Here is a 27,305-nt window from a genome sequence, read left to right as displayed (position 1 = left end):
TTTTTTTTTTTTTGTTCTTTTTCCACGAGAAAACTGTCACGTCTTCGCAGGGAAACTAATTCATAATAAAATGTAATTTTGTATAGTGATCTCAACGGCAACTCTAACTTCAGTTATCGTTATTTTCTATTTGTTTTATCGAATATACCACCCCAATACCGATACGTAAGTTTATTAGATGCAATCGTTATTATTGACCGAGGAGCGATTGATCGATTGATCGATTGGTCTCGTACGTCAAGCTCGATCGAATAAAACGCGCGGGATCGCACGTAACGTGATTTAAATCGAATATCGTTGGGTCGATGAACCAACGAGTATCGCTCGTTAAAAGTGCAAGTACTTTAGATACTTAGATATAGAGAAACGTTAGAAGAAAAAGATAGAGAAAAAAGAAAAAGAAAGAAGAAGAAGAAGAAGAAGAAGAAGAAGAAGAAAAAGAAGAAGAAGAGGAAGAAATTCATAGGTTCCCTAATAGAACAATGAACGAAGTATAAAGTTCAATCAAAAAGATATAGACGAGTCTATTTAAATGCAAATATTTTTTACGCCTTGCGTTTTATTACTTGCCAGTATGCCTGTCAATTTTTCAACGATCATAAAATCTGACATATAAAAGACATAACTCTCAACTATATTTATACAGAAGCATTATATACGTTAATAAAGTGCACATATAGATATCTATATAATTTACAGTTAGGCGCGAAAGTGCCATTCGGCGAACGTCACCGGTGATTCCGATTGTCAGTTCTCGCATACCAGCAAATGATTTATTTCTTTATCGGACAATGCGCTCGATCGAAGGGGAAATACATAAAACGTGTTATAGACACATAGGATTGCGATCTTTCGAAACGACGATTAAAGAGAGACAGAGAGATGGAGAGTAGGAGAGAGACAGAAAGAAAGAAAGAGAGAGAGAGAGAGAGAGAGAGAGAGAGAGAGAGAGAGAGAGAGAGCGTCGAGAATATAAGAGATAAGTAAAAACGAAACGTACCTCGGCAGAGAATATAGATTCGTTTCCTTATCACGTCGACGTTTTCCCGAGTGATCCTAAAACTTGTCCACCCGAAGTGCACCGTGAAAAACTCGCGAGTACACACCGCGATAACAGGCGTTCCGATACATTTCTTTTCTAGGAGCTAACACTTCCGTCATTTTCTTCTTAATAAACGAGAAGGAGAAGAGAATAGAAGAGAATAGAAGAGAGGGGAAGGGAAAAGAGAAAAAAATGAAGGAAAGGAAAAGGAGTGGGGAAGAAATAAGAAAGAAAAAAGGGAATAAAATAGATAGAAAGAAAGAAAGAAAGAAAGAAGGAGAAAGAAAACGACGCACAGCTCGGTAAAGATCTCGCGCGAAAGATCTCCAAACGATATCTCGAAAGAAGACAGAAACGGATAGAGATATGAAAGAGAGTGAGAGAGAAAGAGAAAGAGAAAGAGAAAGAGCGAGAGAGAGAGAGAGAGAGAGAGAGAGAGAGAGAGAGAGACTTCGATGATCGATAAATCGCTAACGTCTTGTCTCTCTCTTACGCGAAGATATTTATCGACTGAGGATCGAAGAGGAACAACGACGATGATCTTCGACGACAAGAGATAGAACGAGGGAGAATAACTCGCGAGGATGAGACGACATTTCGGTGAGCGCGTTCCTCTCTTTCTTTTTTCTCTCTCGCTCTCTCTCCTCTTCGGACTCGTGGTGGCACGAAACTGACATCGGTCCTCTTCGCCGCGTAACACCGTACTTTCGAAGCGTGCGTCTGGGAAGAGTCGCGCGTGCGCGCGCCGGACTCTCGGGAAGTGGAATGGCAAAGTGGTCGAGTGGGAACAACAGAGAGAGAAAGAGAGAAGAAAATGAGCGCGAGAGAGAGAATGAGTTGGAAAGAGAGGGAACCAATGAGAAAGACGAACATAGAGAGAGAGAGAGAAAACAAGAGAAACAGAAAATTAATGAGAGAAACAGAGACAGAATGACTGAAACATGTAACGAGAGAGAGTGATGGAGAAAGAATGAGAAAGAGAGAGAGAGAGAGAGAGAGAGAGAGAGAGAGAGAGAGAGAAAGAGTAAGAGCCAGAAAGAGAGAGCCTGGGAGAGGCCGAGGAAGGCCGAGAAGTAGAAGGGAGAGGCGGAAGGCTTCGACCCCTTGCCCTCCTGCACCCCTCCAACGCAAGTTTACCGGATAACTCGCGGCTGAGAGAACGAACGAGTGAGCTTGCTACCGAAGACGCGTTCCTCCGTGTCTCTTTTACCAAGCGTGCGGCACAAAGGGAAGACAAGAAGAAGACGAAGAAGAAGACTAAGAAGAAGATGAAGAAGTAGTAGAAGAAGAAGAAGAAGAAGAAGAAGAAGAAGAAGAAGAAGAAGAAGAGCAGACCGAAAGAGTCCTTTTCCTAGAAGCGAAGGAGCAACAGGTGCTTCTCCCTCCGTCGAGAGGTACTCCGTTTAGAGTCGATGCTCGTTAACGTTTCGTTTCAGCGATCGTGGGTGGCAAAGTGGGGACAAGCCAATGGTACAAGAATTTCTTTCTGCTGGTCTTCTCCTTGCTAATTACTAGACCGACTCTGTTGGAAAGATAAAATTGAATTAATATTGACAACGTTAATATCAAATTAAACGCTACATTAATTTTCCTTTACGAATTATTTACGTTATAATGGATATATCTACTTATGGAAATGATCAGACGATGAAACGATCGTAGGACTATGCGACGTCCGTCGGTTTTTGACAGGACGACGCGCGCGCAGTTTCTTCGAAGGGGATAAACAAAAGAGGATCTCCAAAATGGCGATTCCCGCGCAACTCAAACTCTAAACTCACCTATTCAGACGAAATAAGAAAATAAATCCGCAATTGAATCTTCTCTGGGAAACTTCTTCTTGACCTTTTTGAAAGAAAAAGATGATGATGATGATGATGATGATGATGATGATGATGATGATGATGATGATGATGATGATGATGATAATGATGATGATGATGATGATGATGAAGAAGAAGAAAAAGAGGAAGAGGAATAAGAAGAAAAAGCAAAAGAGGGCAAAGAGCAGCAGTAAGTCAAACGATTCCCCGCGTCAGCTGCTCGACGCAGCTGCGCTTAAAGTTCCGTTCCTGTTCCGTATCATTCCGTTCCGTTTCGTTCCATTCTGTACCATTCGATTCCGATTCCGCTTCGTTCCACTGTAAACGACAAGTAGTTCCAGGCGATCGTAGTGGCGCTCTTACATGGAGTGGGGGTGATCCAAGAGTGGAGGAGGAAGAGGTAAGGCGAGTCCGGCGCTCTCCTCCGCGAAGGACGGCATAGCTGCTCGGAGCTATGTAGATGAAGAAAAACTTTATTATATGCTATGCGCAGAAGAGAAGGAGGAGAAGAAGAAGAAGAAGAAGAAGAAGAAGAAGAAGAAGAAGAAGAAGAAGAAGAAGGAGGATGAACGTGAAACGACGTTGTGCTGTTGTATTCGTCCACAAGATGCGACACCTAAAAAGGCAGGAACAGAGAGAGGTTTCCTTTCATTTGAAAAAGAAAAATGTAGAAAAAATGCACAATGCAGTATTACAAAAAAATATTAAATTAGAATTCTTTGGAAAATGTTTTGCAAGGTAATATATAGTTTTCCTCTCTCTCTCTCTCTCTCTCTCTCTCTCTCTCTCTCTCTCTCTCTTTCTCTCTCTCTTTCTTTCTTTCTCTTTCGCTCTTTTATTATATGTATAGGTATGCGCGAATATGCATGTATTAAAAATATATATATATATATACAAGTTGAGAGATCGAGTTGCTATCTACCAGCGCGATATCGATCGATCGCATATATCTCAAGTTCATGCCACGAGATGCGAGATGCAAGCGCGTTCACTCAATTAAACCGTGACGACCTTGTTGCTTCGATAGTTATACCGTAGAACTAACACGGTATTAATAGAAAGTTCGCGCTGCCGGTTATCTATGCATCTTTTACAACGTACGTAACGTAGAGAGTGAGAGACACGGAGAGACATAGAATGAGAGAGAAAGAGAGAGAGAGAGAGAGAGAGAGAGAGAGAGAGTGAGAGAGAAAAAAGTGATCTACCATTAGAATACCCAAGCATCGAATCACAAATCATTGAATATTTTTCATGTAATATTTTTCTGAAGGTGAATATTCGAGCTTTCGTTTTCTCTTTAACCGAGAAATTCAATTTCAACGGGTGAGTCTCGTTCGTAGTGAGAACTCGTCAAGACTGGTATATATGTGGTATGTGCGTTGTATATACTTACTTATGGAAACGAACTCTTATGTATATATAATGAGAAGTCTACGAGAAGAATATTTATACTAACGTTCGGTTCTATCTATCGTTTGTGATTACGTTAAACGGATATTCGTATAGTAGTAAAGAGGTTACGAGGGGGTCGATGTATTGAGAAGAAGAAGGAGGAGGAGAAGGAGGAGGAGGAGGAGGAGGAGAGTACAGCCTCGTGCCCTTTCCTTTTGCTTTCTTTTCGTGTAACGGGCGCAAGGTCGTTTGGATTCCACACGCGTCCTCCGCCTCTTTCGCGCCGTCGTTGATATAAAGAGAGAGAGAGAGAGAGAGAGAGAGAGAGAGAGAGAGAGAGAGAGAGAGAGAGAGAAGGGGAATTTCACGATCCTCACGGCACGTTCGAAAGTCCCGCCTTTTTTCTACTTCTTCTTCTTCTTCTTCTTCTTCTTCTTTTTCTTACTCTTCTCTCTTATTCTCCATAAGATAGAAGATTTTCCTCCGAGACGTCTCGAGTCTCATCGTCGTCGATCGCAAGACAATGACCAATTATGGTACGGCGTAGGAAGTAACGAGACATTTCTCGCTCGTCTCTCTTCTATCTATCTCTATCTATCTATCTACCTATCTGTCTCTATCCATCCATCTATCTATCTATCTATCCATCTCTTTCTCTCTCTTCCTCTCTCGTTGAGTCGTCTTTTAAAGTAAAAAAAAAAAAAAAAAAAAAAAAACAGCAAAGAGATAAACGAGCGTAATCGGCGTAAGCGGAAGTGATTCACCTTAAGAACGTCAGACTGAGAAGACGTGGAATTCGACGCGAAAGGAAATCGGCTTCTAATCTGAAATTGATAAAAAAAATATTATACGAAAGAGATGATGACGACGACAATGGTGACAACGACGATGATGATGATGGTGGTGAAGATGATAATTTTGATGATAATGACGACGACGACGACGACAACGATGATGATGATGATGATGATGATGATGAGGATGATATGACAAATGAAGAAGAAAAAAAGAAAGAAAAAAAAAGAAGTAGAAAAACTAAAGAGTCTACTCCAACTATAAATGTATTTATGTATTTATGTATGTCCATCTACTACGTTGCATTATGTATATCACGTGGTATGTATCGAGAATTACGCGATACCGGATCAAAACGCGAATCCGCTTTCAACGAGGAATCGAGAATAATATCTTAGATATCTACCTTCGTGTTCGGCATCGATTTTTTCGAGCGTGAAGTATCGTATCGAGTGAGTATGCGATTCTTGTATCCAATATCGATTTTCGTACACGCCTCATGATTATGACTAGCGATAGGAACAATACTGCAATTCATATTCGCGATGATTCTCTCTCTCTCTCTCTCTCTCTCTATCTCTCTCTCTCTCTCTCTCTCTCTCTCTATTTCTCTCTGAAAAATAAAAGAGAATGAATTATTTTAAACGATAAAAATTCACTGGATTGTATTACGAAACGGATTGTTGGGAAGAGAAAAAGAATGAAAGAACGAAAAAAAAAGAAAGAAAAAAAAAAAGAGAGAAAAAAAATAGAATATTTTCTTGATTTTACAAGAGAAAAGATATTCACGGAAAAATTTACGCGCGATTGTTATTAAAAGATATAGCGTGTTAAGAGAAACTGGTCCATGTGCGTCGAGGCACATTGCTTTTCAGGGATGTAAACGTCGCGAGCGGACAGCTTACGAGTTTCTTTCGAATGATGAAAATAAACGGACGGGGCTAACTCCGAACAGTGTAAATGTTTAGCCGGAACTTCTTCGAAGCCACTATCGCTTATTACGCGTTCCAACCGAATATTCGTTAGCCTATAACTTTCCTTCTCTCTCTCTCTCTCTCTCTCTCTCTTTCTTTCATTCACATATATACACAAATACACACACAAACACACCTCGTATATTATTTAAAGAGCTTCCGTAATGAGATCGTTTGTCTCTTTCTCTCAATCTCTCTCTTTCTCACACACAGAGACACATACACAAGCATCCCACGCCTTCTTTACTTTATTATACGACCATGAAATTTATCGTTGAACGATATGAACCGAAGAGATGTGTCGCTGTGGTACGTTTCGATTAAATTCGCCTAAATATACAAGAACGTAAGGTTTAGCTAGCCTGGTTAAAGCTCTACTTATTCTTAGTATTTTATTTTTCCACGCACTTATATATGCTTCCTCGAAGAACGTTCCACCTTCGCCCCCGATTTATTTTCTCTTCTTTCTTTACCGACATCATCTTCAGCCCCTTCGCTGCAAATATGTATAATGTATACGATGTCTGTCGTTGGAAAAGAACACGTCCACTCCTGGTAAATCCTTGAGTTTCTAGATAATTGGCTCGATTTGATAAGAAATTGAATACTTTATTCGATAATATCTTTCTTCTTTCTCGAGTTACTATCATATGAATCTGAAAATTCGCATGATATATATTCGCATATATGTATACGATATATGACGATATATTTCTCATACGTACTTACACGTTGTATATTTATACGTATGTATGTATGTATATATGTCTACGTCTGATGGATCGCCATCTTGAAAATTTCCAACGAGTAGTAGATCATCCTATCAACAACACAATACATCAGATTTAACAGGGTGTTTATTTGTATGTATGCAATACCATATTGTTGATATCACGATAGAATTTCAAGTCCATCGATACATCATATACGTCAAAACTTTCGTTCTACGCAATAGATTCGTAGGAATCCGAAATAGAACGATGACCGGTACTAAATGAAAATTCCACTTCATCATCACTATATCTGGTTCCTTTGATATGTGCCGCGTAAGAGCCACTTCTTTCGACCTCACATAACAGATACTCCTTCTATCCCTGACTATACATAAGGCAATCATACTTGCCCGCGTTAAAGCTTTCTCTAATTTTCTTGAGTACTTCGAAACATTTTTATAAGACACTTACTTAGATATCTAGAAGCTTTCCTTGTCAATTTAGCGAGAGTTTGCAAAAAAGAATCTCATTAATAAGAGAACCTCTCTTATCTTTACATTCGTCTCGAAACAAGAAAATATACCCTATTCGAGAAACTTAACAGTTTTCCCAGAGTAACGAGTCGAGTTAAACGTTATCCGAGTAAATCGTTATTACGTCAACAACCACTTATCCGAGATTTACGAGAGACCCTTAAATCTTTGCCTATGAAACGATTGTTTTTCTTTCTTTTTCTACTTCCTTTCTTTTTTTCTCGATATCAACCAGATTACACGTGTGTATGTATTTATGTAGATATACATATCATATATATGTATATATATATATATATATAGATACTTCGAATGTGGCACGCGTATCTACTTGAAATATCTAATCTACGATCTTCGTCGGAGATTTTTATCCTCCTAAAGAATTTTATCCATATTTTATGCCTGTATCATAGGTTCGAACAAGGGGAAAGAAGTTCATTAGCATAAGTTTAATACAACGATATTTTAGTAATATTCTCGAGAAACGAAGTAAATGTTGAGCAGGTAAAAGATATGATATCGTTTGTAAGATCCCAAGGGATCTAAAGATTCCATGGTCGATCCAGAAAATCTCGGTGGGTATCGAGAGTGCAGCGAAGAAGAGGTAATTGGTCGGAAGCCATCAATTATCGAAGGATGAGACGTCCTTCTATGCAGGACCTAAAGTTTCGGTTATTTCCACCCTCTCTTCTTTTTCTCTCTCATTCTCTTTCTTCCTTTTCTCTTATCTTTCACATCTACGTTCTCACGCTCGCATAATCTTGAAAACCGTTTCCCAAAGGTGGTCCTGACGATTGGAAATTCAACGAGGTGGTCTCTTCGAAGGAAATATGTGAGTGTTGAGTGCTTCACAGAGAGCTATTATTATGAAAAAATAAATTTTTCTTCTGCTCATCAGTCAAACCTATTCCGTCGGAACCACGTTTCATCTCATCATTCGAAGGATTGAAAAGAGATGAGAAAGAAATAACGTGAAAAAAGAAGAAAGAAGAAAAAAAAAAGAAAATGAATTGTTATAAAAAATATAATTATATTAATAGATCGTTGAAATAGATACGGTTAAACTGTGCCAACGTTTTTATCACGAAATAAACGTTTCGCGAAGCGTATTTATGACGTGCGGCGGTCGATAATATACTTTTCTGCCGTTCTAATTTTTTTCACGCAATCTTGAGGACACTTCCGGTAACAAGGCACGTTGCGGTCTCCTGGTATCGTCGTTTCATGCTGTTTGTTTTCGTTCAAATCGCAAAGCCTCCTGCGTACTCCTCTCCTCGATACAGGACGCAGGAGTGCCCCTTATCAATTTTGTTGACTAATTAGAATTTCTATCGTTCGTTTTATCGTGTTTGCCTAATCTCTATAGATGCTTGAAAAATAGGCTATTCAATAACGATTATAAAATTGGATACGCGTTTATTTTTAACTCAACTTTTCATTAAGAAAAGTATGTTATATATAATATCTCAACTTCCTTTTATTTTCTTTTATAAAAGAATCCTTTATACCTATATACGTACGTGTATGTATATATAAATATATATATATATATACACACACATATATATAACAACCCTAATTATAAGTTATAATAATAATCCTGAAAAAAGCTATGCAGTCCCCTCTAAATAACTTGGACGATATTGCAAGAAAAAAAAAAAAAAAAAGAATGGAAAGAAAAGAAAAAAAAAAAAGAAAAGAAAAGAAAAGGAAAGACAGAAAAAGAAAAAGAAAAAGGGAAAAGAAAAAAGGAAATAAGAAAAAAGAAAAAAGTTTAAGCAACAGGATGATCGGCCTTTCACCGTAACGCCATATCGAACTCCGTAATTCGTCCTACGCGTCCGCGGACGCAGTATATTATATGCATCTTGCCTTAGAACCAGTTTTTCTCTCGGACATATCCGCTTGCCTTTAAAAACGCCGTCCGTTCTCTCTCTCTCTCTCTCTCTCTCCCTCTCTCTTTCTCTTTCTCCTTCGTTTTATATCAGGTCTACTCGATTGAACATAAGCACCGGTGCACACATACGAATAATCTCGAGGAACGAGAAGGATAAGAAAAGAATTCTAATTCCAAGCGTTCTATCTCACGTGGTTGATGATGCTTTTGCTGATGTTGCTTAGAGAACGAACGAGGATCAGGCAGGAAGCAGTCATCCCTGTGCCGATGAAGGTCCGTTCTTCCGGGAAGCTCGATCGAGGAGTCAGGCCTGACTTTCCACGTAATCCTATCGTCCTCCCGTCTTAGTCGGAGGGACTGAAAGAAGAGGTGAAACGTAAATGGGCCGGCAGGAGGGAAGATCAAAGGAGGGAGTCGAGTGTACAGATAAGAAACGGATGCCAAGATAGAGAAAGAGAGAGAATGATTCGCGTGTCCATTTGTCACTCGATGTCCCATCGAGGATGCGGCCTTTCCTCTAAACCCGTCGCTTCCGACGTCGTCCAGCCGTTCTGCGAAACATCCTCGAAGAAAAACGTTGTTACGACTTACCGGCTTGCTTCAGAGATGTTAGAAATGTAGCCAACGTTACACCGTTCAACGTTAAAACGTCCAATTTTTCATCGAACAAATTCATTCTCTCTCTTCCATGATCTCGTTAATCCAAGTAGAAAGGAAAAAATATTGCCTCGACTAATTTATACGATGTCTGACGACGTCGATGTCGAAGATTAGTAATCGCTATCGTCAAACATCTACATACATATATACGATATATACATATTTATATAAATTAGTCTGAGAAAGAGAGAGAGAGAGAGAGAGAGAGAGAGAGAGAGAGAGAGAGAGAGGCTAAATTCGTTCTAAGCTTCGCTTCATTTCCATAATCCGAGAGGTATAGAAAATGTTAAGTATGATATAATCCAGAGTAGCCGCACATTTTCCATTACCGAGTACATATATTAAATATACATTTACTTTTCAACAAATTCGTTATCGTTCTTACGTAATCTCGATATTACGGAGAAAGAAAGCAAGAAAGTAGAAAGAAAAAAAAAATGATATTATTACAACTTACCAACTAACGTAGGACGGTATAGAAGAGTATAAGTATATATATATATATATAGGTATATATATATAACCCATGACTACTATAATATTACTAGTATTACTACTATATACTAGATATCGGGTAGATATGAATTTTTCTCCGCGTTCCTAGCGTCGCGTGATCTCGGTGATCTCGAAGATCATTATGGAGATAACTCCGTGCTCCTACGTTCTGCTGACAGTCCTGAAAATATGCTATTAGTTAGCCTTTTTCAAATCGCCACGGGCCTATACATTTTAATTCTAAACGTACTTTGCACGCCATTTTGAATACATTATTCATATATACAACGAATCGAATAGCAAAGGATCGTTGGAAAATGATCGAACAAAGCGCATACTGTTATTGCACTCGACGACTTAAACGCATGCTTTGCCATGGACATTCTTCCTATTAATTAACCTCGAAAAAGCAGAATCATGGCGCCAGAGTGAATCATTCCGCGGCGATTATGCGCTCTGCAATTGACTTCGCTATTTCGATCCAACGCGGCGGACCAGCGGAATAAAATTATCGGGCCAACGAGATAGGTGTACTTACGTAAATGCACACACGTGTCCCCTTCTTCTCCTCCTCCTCTTCCTCCTCAGTCTCTGTTTCTCTCCCTCTCCCTCTCTCTCTCTCTCTCTCTCTCTCTCTATTTATCTATCTATCTATCTTTCTCTCTCTCTCTCTCTCTCGTTGCTGTTTGCACTCCGTACCTGGATGTGATACGTGTATATGAGCTAACTCGCGGTGCATATGACTTCGACGGTATGTGCTTCTTGTACAATCATGCACGAGACGATGTGTCGGAGTGAGCAATGGAATCAATGTTTTTATTGCTTCCGTGAAATCGTCGTAATAAAAACTTGACATTATCAACGCGTACCTCCTATATACTTTACCAGGCATACCAATTTCCTTTTCTTTTCTCTCTCTCTCTCTCTCTCTCTCTCTCTCTCTCTCTCTCTCTTTGTCTGTCTCATGCGTTTCTCTTTTCTCCCTTGTCTCCTTTGTAATTCTTTTTTTTATTTAATCTTATCTCGATATCGTCTTTCCTTCGTTTACCTATTTTCTTCTTCTTTTTTTCTGTTTCTTTTATTTTTATTTTTTTTTTTTTGTTATTTTCTTCCGATATTTTTCTCTTTTTTTTTTTTCTTTTTATTTTCTTTTCCTACCACAAAAATAATGTCAAATCGAATTTTGGCGACGTCGTTATGAGAAATTGAAGTTACCACTTTCAGTCTCGTTCTCATCGATACCAGACTCTTTACAATCGTCCAGTCGTTCCACGGCATGTGTCAAACGTTTCTTTAATTTGGCTACATCTTTCATCGACGTGAATTTATTCCATGAAAACGATTTGTTCTCCGCGTTGTTGGCTTGTTTCTTCGAGACAGATCTTAAGAAAGCAGCTAAACCAGCATCCGCAACTTCTTCCCAATTCTAAGATAACAATATAAATAAAAATTCGATGGGTCATTTTATAAGGATAAATTTACTGCAAAATTACTACGACGTAATTGATAATCTGTACAAACTCATGATCGAGTAACGAACAACTTCAAATATTTATATTGGTTAGAAGTGTTTACACTAACAGAGCGGCACCTTTTCCCGTGACTTATCGGTCGACATTGTATGCGATAACACGTACGTAGCCGGAGAATGTCCAAGAGCTTACAAGTGAGATTAAGAACGTGTACGAGATCAGGTACTACCTACATACGTAGTACATATGTATACACAATATAACGCCATTATCAACCAATCGCTAATTGTGCGAGAGCTTTTTAACAGTAAAATCGTTTTTATGTACATTCTTTGCTTTCAATAAACATCTGGTTCGCTCCGGTGTATAAACACATACGTACATATGTATGCGTATCTATAATAAATACAAAAAGAGTACGCCTACATAACTCGCTATAAAATAAACAAACTATCCTAAAGTCATAAATAGAAATACAAGTATGATATTTATGATGATAAAAAAGTGATTAAATTTCCGACAGTATAAACATACTTTTTGGAGAGAAGCACTGTATATACATATATATATATATATATATATATATATACGTGTGTATGTATATACGTATGTATATATATATATATATTTATCCGCATACACTTACGACTTCGTCACGCAGCTGTGCCTCGAATCCGATCGCCGACTCCAGAATCGTATACTTATCGTTATTTACGTTAAGCCGCAAGAGCAGGAGCAGCAACCTCAGCGCGCAGTGCAAACCATGCCTGGCATGCTCTCGTTTCTGCAACATCCGGATAGCACACGCTGTCATAATCACTGCAATCATACGATACTTTTTTGTTGTTGTTGTTGTTGTTGTTGTTGTTGTTGTTGTTGCAGCGATGTACTTAGATTTATAGAGTTTATTAGAATCCTAATGATATAAAAATTCGATTGGTTTTCTATTAATAATATGTTAGTCAGCATAGAATAAAAAAAGACGAAGGTAGGAGGAAAGGATCATGTGTCATCTTAAATATGACTAATAATAATCTAACGTATCTATGATACGTGCGTCATACCGCATATGTATATTATTTCATTTAGTTTCTAAGAAGCAATAGCAATGCCTGCTGAAAACGTCTCTCGACAGAGAAAGTTAAGAGAGTAGAAATTATACTTGGATCCTCTCCGATAGATATTGAATCTCTTCTTGGATCTTTACAACGTAGCTCCTACGTGCAGCACGAAGTAGATTGTTCGATTGCTCTTACTGTAGGATACCAAAGCACTTGGGTAAATAAGTACCACTGGGGTTCACTATAGTAGGCAATTACCGCTCGATTCGTGCACCCGCGATATCGGCTTCAGGTAAGATCGAAAGATATGCAGATAACGAAAGTCTTAACGACCTCCCTCTAAAGTGCTGGATATTGTTAAATGAATCGCTGCTTTTGCTATTGGAATGTCTGGGATTCGGGATGGTCTGAGAAAAAGAAAGAGAGAGAGAGAGATAAAGATAGAGAGACAGAGTGAAAGAGAGATAAAGATAGAGAAACAGAAAGACAGAGAGACATTTTCTGAGAAAACGAAGGTCGTTTGGTATATATCCCATTGTATAGGATGAACATTGTGAAACGGGTTTAAGTCAAGTACGGTCAGCATGAAATTTAAAAAAAAAAGAAAAAAAGAAAAAATTCCCTATTTGGAGAGTTAACGTTTGTTGTGCAGAAAATTATGAAGGACCATATTAAAGAAGAGAGGGAAGACAATATTTACCGTTTGAGCCGCCGCAAGATCGTCAAGAAGTCCGGAGATCGCATCATACGTCGAGCTTAAGAGGAAGGATAATCCTGTAGCGGTTAAAGATCGGCTATTCCTCTCCCTCGCAGCTCTTAACATCCTTTTCTCGATATTTCTCAACTGGGTCATCAGCAAAGCTAGTTCGGTCTACATTCATAAAAAAAAAAAAAAAAAAAGAAGAAGAAGAAAGACAGAGAGAGAAAAAAAAGATAAAAATCAACAAGAGAACGAATCTTACGTTAGCAAAAAATGTTTACGTTTAAACGATTATGATAATCATCTCTAAATCTCACATATATTTTATTTCAATGCAATTAGACTTTCGTAATCATCGTTACTTTTGTCAGATTGAATTACTAAAGAAAAAATTTATCGCGTAAAGCCGAGAGATGAGATCATTTAACGATTTGATAAGACATTAGCTTATCAAAGCGACATACGTTTATTCGATCAACTTCCTGCCGACATAGAAAGTGAAGTTCCATCTGCACGTGCACCAGTTGCACGTGATGCTGGCTTATGGATGCTGCGAGCCTTCCTGTCGACTTGTCCTTGAGCCTGTTAACCAGCTGCTGCACCACCAAGGACATCGATAGACCGTCGTTCGACTGCACTCGATATCGGTTGCTTGTACTACCGGAAACGATCGTCACTACTTGTCCAGTTTGGATGTGCTGTAGACCCAACGTATTCCAATTTTGTCTTCGAAGATGATCTCCGCTAAATTCTGAAGAAGACGTAACAATTCATTGAAACATTTTTTTATGTGAAAGGAAAAAAAAAAGAAGAAGAAGAAGAAAGAAAAGAAAAGAAAAATGTCGTCTCTTTGTCCTTTCGTTACGAAACACGCAGAAACTTTGCTTGACCGCGTTAAACGATTAACTTGAGTAAATTACCCGGAAAGAGCTGATTGAATCCCACGAGCGACTCGTTGCACTTTATGATAACGGTAAAGGTCGATGTGTTTTCGGGCGGACAAGCTCTCAACATCAACTTTAAGGGCAACTCCGTCGTCTTTTGCATTATGCGAAGATTCCCACGATCGTTCTCGTACGTAGCAGTGATTTTAACTTCGGATGACATAACAGGTAAATTTCCACTTGGATAAATCAACGTTTGAACGACCTGTTTGTCGCCTAAAAATAATTTTAAAAAAATAATAATAACGTATGAAAAGAAAAAAGAAAAATTGCCTGTTAAAATTACAACACCGTTTCAAGACTCACAGAGATTTTGAATGAGGCGATAAGTGATCGTAGAGACGAATGGTTTCGACACGTCGATGCAAACTTGCACACCGTAAAGTGTTGTGTAAGATGATAATTCTATGGTTGCCCTACACATAGACAATTGTCGTATCTCTTGATCCTCCTTCGACTCTTTATCAACGAAAGGACAAGGTTCCAGATCGGGAGAAATGTTGACATTAACGAGTAGTTCCATGTCAGTTACAGGTGTGACTGCTAGTTGATCGCCTGTGCTCAGACGAGATACCCAATTGCGATTAAATTTACTCACAAAAAGTATATATATATATATATATATATATATATATATATATACACATATACGCTTTTCGATATTCCCAATAAATTCCTTTTGTTTTATAAATATTTATAACATAATTCTTACCCGAAAGTTTCATCTCCTTCAATTTCCTACGTACTTCTAACAATTCCTCTTCCGCAGCAACATAATCAAATCCACGTCGATGAACAGCCGGTGCTATGAAAAGAGATGGTTCCGAGCCTAAATAACAGGCCTCCAATTGTCCTTCCTCCGAAAGTATAACGATTAAACCATCCAGGTACTGAAAAAATAAAATACATTATAAATTACCTGCAATCTCTACGTAAGCTCAATCAAGGTCAAGATCTGACTTCTGTATAAAAACTCTTGTTCGAAGTTTTATCGAGGTATTACAGAATTAACTCGCTTCCGGTTTTCTTTTTTTCCTCGCAAACACCCCCTCACCTATCCCCCCCCCCCACTTGTTTCTCTTTTTTTTTGTTGTACATTTGATTCGATTAATCTTGAGAATATATGTAGCTTGTGTACGAGGGTGATAATAAGTCTGATTATCGAATCAGTTCTCGGTATTAAAGCAATTAGCCAGCAGTTCGCACTCTCTGTCCTCCGGAAAGACAACAATGGCAACCTTGCTGGACGCTGCTGCGCATAGCGATAAGATAAAAGAACAGGCAGGACGATAATTACCGGCTTCTCGTCCTTCCCAGTACACCTCCTCTTGCCTCTTCCTATCTTTCGTTGTTTTTCCTTCTTTTTTTTTTCTTTTTTGTTTCTTTTTCTTTTTCCTTTTTTCACCGTTCCTCCATTTTTCGTCCCCTCGTTCCCCGACACCCCTCTTTACTTTCAATGTTTTTTTCTTCTATCGTTCTTCCGATCGGATCTCTTTCGTCGTCAGAAAAGATTAATGATCCTTCGGAGCTAATGTAAAAATGATGCTCTTACACGCTCACGTTCAGGTATCGCGTTACGTAGATACGACATAACATATAAAATGCAATGATTTTACCTGAAAATGTGCTCTAGTTACGGCGACCGGAACGAACGGTAGCTGTGCCGACCACTTGAGAGTCGTACCCTCGTAAATCATCAAGGTGCTTGTATCGGCAATTACGAACACCATCAGTTTCCCATCCGGTTCTGCGCATAAAACGAAAATTTCTTTTAAGTATCATTGGCATTTACTCTTACCTTAACCAACCACCGCGTATCATTTAATTTTATTTTACTTATTTATTTATTTTATTTACTTATTTTTTTATTTGACTTTATTTTATTTCATTTCATTTCGTTTTGCTTTAGTTTAGCTTAGTTTGTTTTCTAAACTGCGTCGCACACGCGAAGTCATTGATCACTTTCGTTCGAAAATATTATTAAAGAATTCTCGTGAATTTACATTTGATTCGACCTATTTGACACGTGATCTCTTTCTCTCCTTCTTTCTTTCTTTGTTTCTTATGAAAATTACGATTTACCTATGACGTAAGCGTGAAAACAAAGTGCTTTGTAGTCGAGCCTTTTTGTGTACTTTAACGAAGCACCGGTGTCCTTGAAGCAGTAGAGATTTTTCTCCCCGAGAACGACGATCCCGATCTCGAAACTGCTCAAGGTAACAGCACCGATATCGACTACAGCCTCTCCTATGTTGTAACTCCATTCTGGTTCCAAGCTCTTCGCCGCTTCGTTCTTCGTTTCTCCCTGCTTTTGATTTCTTCCAAACTCTGCTATATTTTGATACCTAAAGAATATCGTTAAAATTAATTTCCACGATAAAACGAACGAAGCAAATAACATTTGTTATTCGATTAACATCGTGTTATTCGATTAACACGAAATAACAATTAAAAAAAAAAGTACCAAAGTTAACCAATTCTTTTTTCTCCTTCTTTTTTCTTTTCCTTTTTGCTTTTCGTAAATCCTTTTTTTTTTTTTTTTTTCTTTTTGGAAATTATTTGCAGACAAAAGAGAGGTCAAGTAAAAGGTAAATAATTGTTAACAATTTTGTTGAATAGGATGGAGAAAGGCAAATTCCAAGTATATGTACTCGAGTGTGACGTGTACTTGAATTCAAAGAGTACAAGAGAGAGAAAGACAGACAGACAGACAGACAGAGAGACAGAGAAAGAGAAAGAGACAGAGAGAAACAATGGCTTCCCATCATCGTCAGGTGAGTTACCTGGAAGCGTAAGTAAGAGATACCTATGTATATAAGTACATGCCTGTAGCATTCGAGGATCCACGAGCAATTCGAAGTGACGAAGACGTCGTTCCGCGAAATGTAAACGATCGGTTCGGGCAACAGACGATTCCTTAGAAGTTGACTGAAGGCATAAGCTTCTTGCTCGTAAAAAAATAACGTTCCGTCCAAGCATTGGACGCATAGGAAGTCTCTGCCACGTACACCACCGAATGGACCAACTACGAGGGATGCAGGAAAGCGTGGTAACCTGTGTTCGTAAGCAATTTCCAGGTTACACTGATCTCCTAGAAAATAAATAGAAATATATGAAATGGAGGAATGGTGTGACATTGAACATAGAGGATAATAGAGGTCGAAAGAAAGAGAAACAGAAACGGTGATGATGATGATAATGATATGTACAATATAATAATAACATATAATATAATAACAACAAAAGGGACAACACGGATAATCTTTGTTTTGTTAAGAAACGTTAAGAAAGATAAGAAAAACAATCATCGTAATATATTATTATTCGCGTCGTCCTCAATGACTCCTTGATACTCGTTAAAAGATTTTATTCGTCGACACATTCGCTAAACAACCGGCAGAAGAAGCAGAGGAAGCAGGAGAAGCAGAGGAAGAAGTAGAAGAAGAAGAAGAAGAAGAAGAAGAAGAAGAGGAGGAGGAGGTGAAAGAGGAGGAGGAGGAGGAGTCAAGAAAACGAACAAACGTGATTCCTGTCTGTTATATAGGTCAAGCGGATTCATTGCGGCCGCATTTGCGTGTATATTTGTACTTCGAGTGCACGTTTTACGAGATCGTTATACCTTAACGCGCGAGAACAGGGACGGTAAAGAGAGAAGGAATGACAATATCGTACGATCAATGAAATAAGATCGTTATGCGTATATATATGTATGTATGTATGTATGTATGTATGTAAATATGCATATGTATATGTATATGTAGATACCTCTATGTACCTACGTTTATCTACATAAATACGTAACAGTAATAATTTATATCTAACGCGCCATCGATGCCTCCGCCATATTGAAAAGGCGCGATATACGAACTGCGCGGAAGAAAATGACGACACGAAGTCTATGCTTTTATTACGCCGAATTATCCTAGAATAACGACTGACCATTGAATTTAACGATATTACATGGCTCCAGGCATACTCGTGAAAGCAGCCTTAAGGCGTTTCAAATAAAACCTATAACGGAATCTAAGTACACGCAAACACACACATACATATAGAAAGGAAGAGAGAGAGAGAGAGAGAGAGAGAGACAGAGACACATACCTACATACGTTCGCATATATACATAAATACGTACATACACGTTCCAAGATGCGATCGCTACCTGTGCACGCTTTCAGCATATAATGCAGTTACGAAATACACGAGCACAACAGCCTCGGGCAAATCTTTGAGAGGTAAGATTTTTATTAATTATCCATAAGAAATAACTTTCGATTCAATAACGACACCGTCTAAAGATTTCCCTATCGATCTTGAAGAGGCCATTAAACGAATGGATGTCAAGAAACGAACGTGTAAAAACATTGAAAATCAATTGAATATTTTTGCGTAATCATTGATTTCTATACTAACCCTGTTCGGTGGATCCCTTCGTCAATGTAACCGTGTAAACGATGAGCTTGTTCGATGTTAATACTGCCAGATGAGGATCTTGAGAGCCACTGTAACGATATTTTTTGAATTATAAAACACGTCTAACGAACAACGCCAAACGGTTGAAGAAAATTGATGTAGGGGAGGTAAGTCACGTGATCGTAAAACGGTTACGGTAACACTCACGATACCAATTTTCCCGCCTTTAAGTCGACGATACAATCGCCGAGTTTTGTTTCGGTCATAAGATCGATAGATTTGTAACCTGTCGAAGATTTCGTTTCGTCCTGCCATTGCGATGATAAATAATATATCCTTAAATATCCTTGATGACTGCCAATTACGATGCAATCCTTTCTGTCGTCCCCAAATAAAGGAGCCACGAGGAGACTCGATCGATCGAACGTCTCGTTTGATCCACATTTCGTTCTCCACCACTCTTTCGTTTTAAACAACGACATTTTCTTGAATTTTCTATTGTCCGATAACGAAAGTCACACCGTACGATACAACTTTAATATCCTCGAAACGAAATCTTACTTTTACTCTAGACGACTACTAACTACGTTGCTATGACGGTGTACTTTCAAAACACAAAGTCGATCGTAATTGGTTATCCTATTGTAATCTGATTCGCTCACCCTATGAGTATTCACCTATAGATTATTTTCGATTGACAGCATGAAAATTATAGGGTGGCTATACATGCGTAGTAAGAACGTATATATACACGCGATTGTTACTTGCCATTTATTTGATTACGAGACTTCGCTTTTAAATGTCATTTTGAATACACGACAAATTCCATATACATTCGAATTTATTCTCTTTGATTTAAATTATAAATAAAATTCTACAGATCTCTGTAAATATCGTCTCACCAATGGCCAATGTTTTCGATCGATTTTTCACGCCACGAGCGCCATCTGATAGCACCATTTGAAAGATTCAAACTAACCTTTCAAATAAGCCACAGTATTTCGCAGAAGAAGCAACTAATGATTAACGTTAACGAGTGATTTATACGGAATAATAAGTTAGTTTCTTGTATATTTAAAGTGATCGATCATAAATATTGTCTACGTCGTCATGGAGCCCCAAGATATTTATTACAATATAGCTGAATACGTCGAGACGGTAATAAATTGTCAAGTAAAATTATTCTACTGGAACATAACCTCTTGTACTTATATTGCAGGCTTCGGGAAATAAAGTGAGTAGACAGACTGTTCTTTGTGGATCGCAGAATATAGTACTACATGGAAAGGTAATAGTACAATCAGATGCTATAATCAGAGGGGATTTAGCAAATGTAAAGGTTGGTCGATACTGTATTATTAGCAAGAATGCTGTAATACGACCACCTTTTAAAAAATTTAGTAGGGGGTTTGTACACTTTTGTGCCTCTTTCGTCAGTATTTAATATAGATTGCTGTATATTTAAAGGATTATCCTTTTTGGATAGAGTTGCCTTCTTTCCGTTAACTATGGGTGATCATGTATTTGTGGGAGAAAGGGCTGTTGTCAATGCTGCACTTGTCGGTTCATATGTATACATTGGAAAAAATGCAGTAATAGTATGTATCTGCTTAATAATTGGTAGAAAGTAATTACTAATTGATATCTTTTATACCAATTATTTGTATTGAACAGGGGAGACGGTCGATATTAAAGGATTGTTGTTACATTGAAGATGGCGCGGTAGTACCGCCAGAAACAATAGTTCCATCTTTTACTAGATTTTCTGGAAGTCCTGCTGTATGTATAGAGGACTTACCCGAATGTACTCTTGATCTTATGTTAGATTTTACAAAAAATTATTATCAACATTTTTTACCTGCACGAATGTAATATATAAAAATGTATATATGTTAATTTTGTATTTATATTATTTTATATTTCTTTTTTATAATATAATTATTTATATCGCTATAGAGTTAGAGCACTAATTACCAAATAATAATGAATTCAAGGGAAAATATAGGCAATAATTTTTCAATTAGTAAGGATTTCACTGTCGTTGTCAATTGCCTCCATATCTTCCGTAATATCTTTCATTTTCGATTTTTGTCTGCAAATAATTAAATTTAAGTCGTTAAATCTAAATTACTTTACAAATTACAATGTATATAAATATTACATTCTATGCCACAGTAATTCCATGATTAGTACAAAAAAAGTGAGAATTATGCCATATCCCATTGTCACCAATGCAAAGTGGCTTTCAGTAAATCCTATGCTGATGAAACTCATGTGACCATCGCATTTGGGTTTTCTTGTATATAAACGTCTTTCTTCTCGAAATTTTAAACCACTTTCTTGTATTATTAAAGCACTAAAAAAGGTCATATATTTTAATATATAGATATTAGATTATGTGAATTAAAACATTATACAAAGCTAAGATTTATACCTATTTTTAAAAATTTCCAAATACGGAGATTGTGTTTGAATGATAAAAAGTGGATAAAGTACGTTTAAAAAATTGATAGCAGTTAAACCACACTTTTCCTCCTCTTGAAAAGTCTCTTGTATTATTTTGTAAACGGTACCAACTTCACCATGAAAAGCAAAGAGCTCGTCTCTTAATTTTTGAACACCTTCTTCAATAGGCATCCAAGAAGATTTTTTACCCTTTGGTTCAATTTTTTCATCTATGAGTCTCCTTCTTATCGGATCCTTAAAAGACTGTTATAGAACAAAATAAATATACTATAGTGACTCATCTCGTTATATATAAAATCTGTCTAGTAAGATTTATAGAGATTTTCAGTACTCACTTTAAAATAGTATCTATTATATATAGCATCTTGTACGCCTAATTTCAATGGACTATTATAAAGATCAGCAACCGTTTGAATAGAATTTGTCGTTGATTGAAGCAGAGCAACTATATTTGCAGTGTAGGAAGTGTACAGACTCAATGCAGCTATCAATAACATTAGGGTGACTATACGTGAAGGAATTTGGTACGGTTCATAAGAATATCCTACAACAGTTAAATTGTAGAAACTAATGAGATAATTTATTAAGAACGAACACACCTTGTTGGAAAAACGCTCCAAGAATAACCAATATATCATCGCCAAGAGTTGGCTTGCCAGGATTCATCTGTCTCCAATACATCGCAGATTTAGCTGAAGCTCCGCAATGGTACTCCCATTTCATAGATATAAAGAGCAAAGTAATAATGAGAAGAATGAGGATACCAATAGCTATCCAAACTGAACGATGAAAAGGCAAGACAAATATGTTGCTTACTGTCGAAAGCAATGGTTGTCGAAATATGAAACGTGATCTATATTTAAAAAAAAAAAAATGTATACGATTAATGTTTCTTTTTATACGCGCATGCATGAATATTGCCTATCACCGGGCGTTAATACTATCGATCACCACTAGATAGCATTGAAAGTTTATATAAATCTCGCGATAGATTTGAAATTTTATTGAGATCTGCGTAATGAATAAGTAGTAAAGAATTCAAATGAATAAAACATACATAAAAGACAAGTTTATATACTCGGAAGATATTTTACCCGGTATGCGTGTAAAGTTGTATATATTTAACTATTCCTATTCGTTCTTTCATAAAAAAAGTTCCAGTTCCTCCGAAATCAATTTCACGACGTTGCAACATGCCGGTCATACCATTCCACGATCCATTTTCATCGCGATAACCCCATGTATTTACTATATTGAAAGTTACACTGAAACGAACGATACAATTTTTGATTGAACGTATCAGATATTTTTTCTTTATCTTTTCATATCGATCTTACTCCATTTATCATCTTTATCTATCAGAAACAAATTAAAAACAATACTTACGTTGCATTCATCCGATTCACCAAGTGAAGTACAGATGAATAACCAGCCTTCGTAACTGGATCTATATGTTTATTATGATAATCGGTTAAATGATTGATCGTGTCTGGATCTGTCATCTATCGAGGGAGAAAAAAAAATAAAAATAAAAAGAGAAACGTATACTCGTTTAATGGAAGCTTATAGAAATAATGTTTTTCAAACAAAAAAGAAATAAAAAAACAAGTATGTTTAAACAGATTAAAAAAAGAAAAAAGCAGTGAAAAAACGATCTATCGAAAAAATATCTTATCGTTAAAATACAATTATCTGATCGTAAATAAACTTAATATTAATCTAGTTTAGGATAAACTCTACGCGAAATAGCATTTGATATCTTGAATAAATTGAATGTAATCTATTCGAAAGATAATTTCCGATAACAATATTGTGCCATTTCTGAAATAAACGGAATTAGATATATTCTCTCTCTCTTTCTCTCTCTTAAGATGCGATGAAATCTTCTATAAATACAAATACACAAAAGAGTTCTTTTTAATTATCTTAATCGTTTCGTATAATCACGCTGGTATTAAACTACTATGAAATAAACAACTTATTGCTTATCGTGTAGAAAAAAAAAAAGAGAGAGAGAGAGAGAGAGAGAGAGAGAAAAAAAAAGAATAAAAAGCTCTAATATACCACGAGACAGGATTTAAGCGGCGTAAGTTGAAGATTTCTTCGTCTGCGGGATGCTGGATCATAATTTTTCATAACGATACCACTTGTAAACGACCAATTTCCACGATCCTCTAAAATGACATCTCGATACGGACTGGGACGATATATCGATAGTAGTTGTAAAAAATTCTTTTTAATCCTTCGTGCTATAACAACGTCGCTGTCCGGATAAACAGTAAGATTTCGAAAAGTTTTCGTTATAAATTGTAGATCCTTCGTATCTGAAATTGTCCTTGCATCTTTCAAAAGCAACCATTTTGTCGGAGCAACGAACATTCTATTAAAATTTGCCTGAATCGAAAATAATCTATAATGAGTTAATCAACATTTAAATTAACATGCGTTTTATCTCTTATGCGTTTTACCTCGTTTAAGATGTCAATCGCACGATCGCAATCAAAATCGATAATATACAAATTTCTGTGTTCTAAATTATCATAAATTTTAGAATCGAGCCGATCGAACTCATTTCGGATATCATGGGACAAATGTCTTTTCGACATCTCTTTCGATAAGCCGATTATATCGTCTGATTTTTTTATTCAATGATAAAATATATCAAATAAGATAAAAGAACTTTTGATAATTGTCGGAGTGGTGATATAAACGTGATATTATATAATGATAATGATAATGATAATGATAATAATAATAATAATAATAATAATAATAATACAATTGTTACCTTTAGAAAGACATAAACGTGCAGATATTCTTGATGGTGGAAAAAGATGAAAAGTGGCATCTTCGATGAATTTCAAAAGAATATCATTCGTTTTCCATGAAAATTCGGAAGATTCTTCAATCGCATAAGAATTAAATAGAAGAATCATGAGAAGGAGTAACAATAGCATAGTGTCTTGCCCTTCGAATACGTAAACTATCCTTCGAGAAATCGTAAAATGTCGTTGTAATCTATAGTATAAAGTCGTAAACAGCGAGGACACAATGTTCATGTATATACCATTAATGTGGAACGGAATAATAAAATCACGAAGAGACGACTTGTGTATACAATGCTCGTGAAAAAAGAAGGAACGATTTAAAATTAGTTAGAGAAAGTTACACGTTAGAGAGAAGAGTTACATCACAGTGTTACAAACCTTCGATATTCCAGTTTTCCTTTTGTTTTCTGGTTTTTGTTTCTCTTTTTTCTTTTTTTTTTTTTTTTTCTTTTTCTTTTTTCTTTCTTTCTCTCTCTTTACAAAATACCGTCTAACGTTATATACTACTGCCGTTATATTCCAGATTTAGCGAATTATGTTCTCAAACAGATAATTTCGTTCTAATGACTTGGATAGATATATCATTTGGACGTTTACCGTTAAAGAAGTATCACAGCTGCGTTTGTTCGCACGAGAAGAATTACTTTTTTATTAGCCGAGCCATAATACTGGCTCTAGGAAAATTAATGGATCGAGGACATGTAATTTTTGTTTCGGTGGAAACTCTAACGTACGAATTGCGAGAAAGAAATAATAGTAGATTAGAAGACGTAAGAAAATCATTGAAGGCACGAAAACGAATCGTGTAGTTACTTTCACCGTGCACGAAAGTATTCTTTGTATAGCATTTTTTCTTTTTTCTTTTTTTTTTTTCCTTTTCTTTTCTTTTCTTTCTTTCTTTCTTTCTTTCTCTATGTAATAACACATTTCTCGCAAAATGAATTATCTTGTTATATAGAAAAAAAAAAAAAAAAAAAAAAAAAAAAAAAAAAAAAAAAAAATGAAATAACATAATCGACAAATTTTTCCGTTTTATCAGAGACACGCGAGCGCGTGCACACAAACAAACACGTATAGAGAAAAAGAAATATACGAAAAAAATCGCGGAAATGTCGCATTTGCAAATGTCATTCTTAATTAAGTTGCTTCGACGACAATGACAATCGTAAAAAAAAAAAAAAAAAAAAAAAATGATAAAGTATTAACAGTTATATTTCATAAGAAATAAGGAATGAGAAAGTCAGTTGAAAATATCGAAGTTCAACGAATTGACGTGATGGAACGCGGGGAATTAAAATTTCCCATGATTTCTTTGGTTTCTTGAAACACGCTGTTGCCGAACGGATATAAATCCTCTTCTTCTTTTCTTTTCCGTATTATTTTTTTCTTTCTTTCTTTCTTTTCGTTTCCTTTTTTAACTCACCTTTATCAGTTATATTATTCATCGAATTAACAATTATTGCAGCTCGTAAAACGATTATTATTCCGAGTTTTCGACACGTTGATATCACGTAAGCAAGATTTTCTACTTTCGAGGGAAGAAGAGGGTTACTGAAACGAAGGAGAAATCGTTTCTTCTTGTGAAATATACAATATATATGTGTATCTCGTTATCGGCGATATAATTTAATCTTCGTATTAATTATCGTGACTTGATTATTCAGACCAATTTTTTAAAAGACAATGACAACGAGAATGACGGCCGATGACGATGCATCAAACAATAAAAGTTTTCACGCGTTTAAAGGATAATTTAACGAGAATGACACGTGACATTTTTCTCCGTCGTTGTGCTTTTCATCTTCGTTTTATTAAATTTTTCTTTCGTTTGCGGAAACGAAAAGAAAAGCATGCTTATACGTCAAGGCTACGCTGTGTTTGTTACACCGTCGTAAAATTAGAAAAGTAAAGCTTAGAAGTTATAGTCGAACGTTCTCGGTCGATCGCGTGATGACTCGATGATTGGCACGTGAGGCGAGCCTACCTAAAGATTTCTTATCGGCATTTGTTCACAGGAGTGAGCAAAACATAGATACTTAAGATAACAAGTTAACAAAACATAGATACTTACATGAATATCTCACAAAGAAACGTATTACACCCTATTGTTCTCAACACTTTTGCATTAATCTCTCTTTTTTTTTTTTCTTCCTTCTCTCTTTTTGTTCTTGTCTTTTTTTTTTTTCTTTTTCTTTTTCTTCGTTCGATTAAAATCAAACGAGATTGATATCTGATTCGTATATTTAATTCGTAATATATATAAATCGAAAGATTTGTATACTTAATTATTGAAGTGCGAAAAAGATTCTTCTCGTTGAATGAGCTTTTATATGTTTTCTCGTTGAGATGAATTTCAAAATATTTCCTATTAATTCCTCCTCAAGAATTTTCAGTATTTCTTTTTACAATTAGAGTCATTGGTATAAATAAATTGTAAATACGTATATACAAGCATACACAAATATTAAGATTTTAAATCTTCCATTCTAAGTTTTCAAACATATTAAACTTTTCAATATTACGTAATAGAAATAATGGAGGACAGATAACAGGAAGGATTTGAGTTTTCCTTATTATCGAATAAACAATTTCAGATTATTTAAATTAAAAAATAACCCCAGGATTTATGTGCTATATCTGTCTAGTTTATCGCAGCCTGCATAAAATAAGAATATGTATGTATATATTACAACCGAGTTGGTTGCGAAAAATGATCGTTTTCGAAAGTGAGTCTCGGTTCATAAAACCCTGTTTGGGTAACTCTGAATAAAACAAATTAATCTTTGATACATGTTATTAAATAACAAATTATTACCTCAAATTTGTCTCTTTGCATTTTCCAATATAGTTATATCTGACATGATTTGATATAAAAAGATAATGATCTGTTTTTGTTGCAATAATTAAATTTACATAAAGATCACACACTTGGGTTAACAGGGTTAATGATTGGCTAATAATTTCACACTTTCCTGCTCGTATACAAATATATATTTGTATGTGTGTACGTGTCTATATATATATATATATATGTATATATTTTTTTTAACATGCAAGAATAAAGGAGATATCCAAACACGAAAGAAAGAGAAAGCGC

The 27,305-nt window shown here is 36.4% G+C and overlaps 4 protein-coding genes across 14 annotated transcripts in view; 1 reads left to right on the top strand and 3 right to left on the bottom strand.

The window, feature by feature from the left end:
* LOC122633518 (BMP-binding endothelial regulator protein) overlaps positions 1-1,919 on the bottom strand; it is a 13,343-nt gene extending 11,424 nt beyond the window's left edge. The window contains exons 1-2 of one of the 3 annotated variants that reach the window (XM_043821478.1): positions 1,518-1,919; positions 1,001-1,145 (exon numbers count right to left, since the gene is read on the bottom strand). The gene's annotated coding sequence lies outside the window, so the exon portion shown is untranslated. Of the gene's footprint in view, positions 1-1,000; positions 1,168-1,517 lie in introns of all 3 variants that reach the window. The other 2 variants (XM_043821480.1, XM_043821479.1) reach the window with 2 other exon arrangements.
* A 1,080-nt stretch (positions 1,920-2,999) lies between these two features.
* LOC122633515 (protein PTHB1) lies at positions 3,000-19,569 on the bottom strand. Of its 8 annotated transcripts, none has more exons than XM_043821471.1 (19): positions 19,122-19,564; positions 18,915-19,003; positions 17,328-17,592; positions 16,584-16,846; positions 16,118-16,248; positions 15,214-15,391; positions 14,808-15,056; positions 14,478-14,717; positions 14,022-14,308; positions 13,558-13,728; positions 12,443-12,580; positions 10,575-11,750; positions 10,287-10,505; positions 9,361-9,526; positions 6,756-6,846; positions 6,435-6,682; positions 5,459-5,665; positions 5,022-5,081; positions 3,000-3,481 (listed from the first exon to the last, which is right to left on the bottom strand). In XM_043821471.1, the coding sequence occupies exons 1-12, from the start codon at positions 19,394-19,396 to the stop codon at positions 11,520-11,522; spliced, it is 2,517 nt and encodes an 838-aa protein (XP_043677406.1). In that variant the 5' UTR covers positions 19,397-19,564; the 3' UTR covers positions 3,000-3,481; positions 5,022-5,081; positions 5,459-5,665; positions 6,435-6,682; positions 6,756-6,846; positions 9,361-9,526; positions 10,287-10,505; positions 10,575-11,519. The 8 variants fall into 8 exon arrangements, with proteins under 8 accessions (XP_043677406.1, XP_043677405.1, XP_043677403.1 ...); XM_043821470.1 differs by having other exon boundaries at positions 6,752-6,846; positions 10,863-11,750; XM_043821468.1 differs by having other exon boundaries at positions 10,863-11,750.
* A 308-nt stretch (positions 19,570-19,877) lies between these two features.
* On the top strand, positions 19,878-21,293 carry LOC122633523 (dynactin subunit 5). Its single transcript, XM_043821486.1, has 4 exons — positions 19,878-20,072; positions 20,134-20,321; positions 20,401-20,512; positions 20,589-21,293. The coding sequence occupies exons 1-4, from the start codon at positions 20,025-20,027 to the stop codon at positions 20,784-20,786; spliced, it is 546 nt and encodes a 181-aa protein (XP_043677421.1). The 5' UTR covers positions 19,878-20,024; the 3' UTR covers positions 20,787-21,293.
* Positions 20,803-25,759, bottom strand: LOC122633516 (glutamate receptor ionotropic, delta-1-like). Of its 2 annotated transcripts, XM_043821476.1 has the most exons (11): positions 25,632-25,759; positions 24,169-24,363; positions 23,849-24,012; positions 23,445-23,774; positions 22,767-22,882; positions 22,475-22,645; positions 21,980-22,233; positions 21,716-21,924; positions 21,349-21,623; positions 21,076-21,270; positions 20,803-21,006 (listed from the first exon to the last, which is right to left on the bottom strand). In XM_043821476.1, the coding sequence occupies exons 1-11, from the start codon at positions 25,651-25,653 to the stop codon at positions 20,931-20,933; spliced, it is 2,007 nt and encodes a 668-aa protein (XP_043677411.1). In that variant the 5' UTR covers positions 25,654-25,759; the 3' UTR covers positions 20,803-20,930. The 2 variants fall into 2 exon arrangements, with proteins under 2 accessions (XP_043677411.1, XP_043677412.1); XM_043821477.1 differs by lacking the exons at positions 23,849-24,012; positions 25,632-25,759 and having other exon boundaries at positions 24,169-24,302.
* Positions 25,760-27,305: the final 1,546 nt, after the last annotated feature.

This window comes from Vespula pensylvanica, chromosome 12 (assembly GCF_014466175.1).
Source record: "Vespula pensylvanica isolate Volc-1 chromosome 12, ASM1446617v1, whole genome shotgun sequence".
In the NCBI taxonomy this organism is placed as follows: domain Eukaryota; kingdom Metazoa; phylum Arthropoda; class Insecta; order Hymenoptera; family Vespidae; genus Vespula; species Vespula pensylvanica.
The sequence above is the reverse complement of the archived record's forward strand: the minus strand, read 5'-3'. Positions and strand labels throughout refer to the sequence as shown.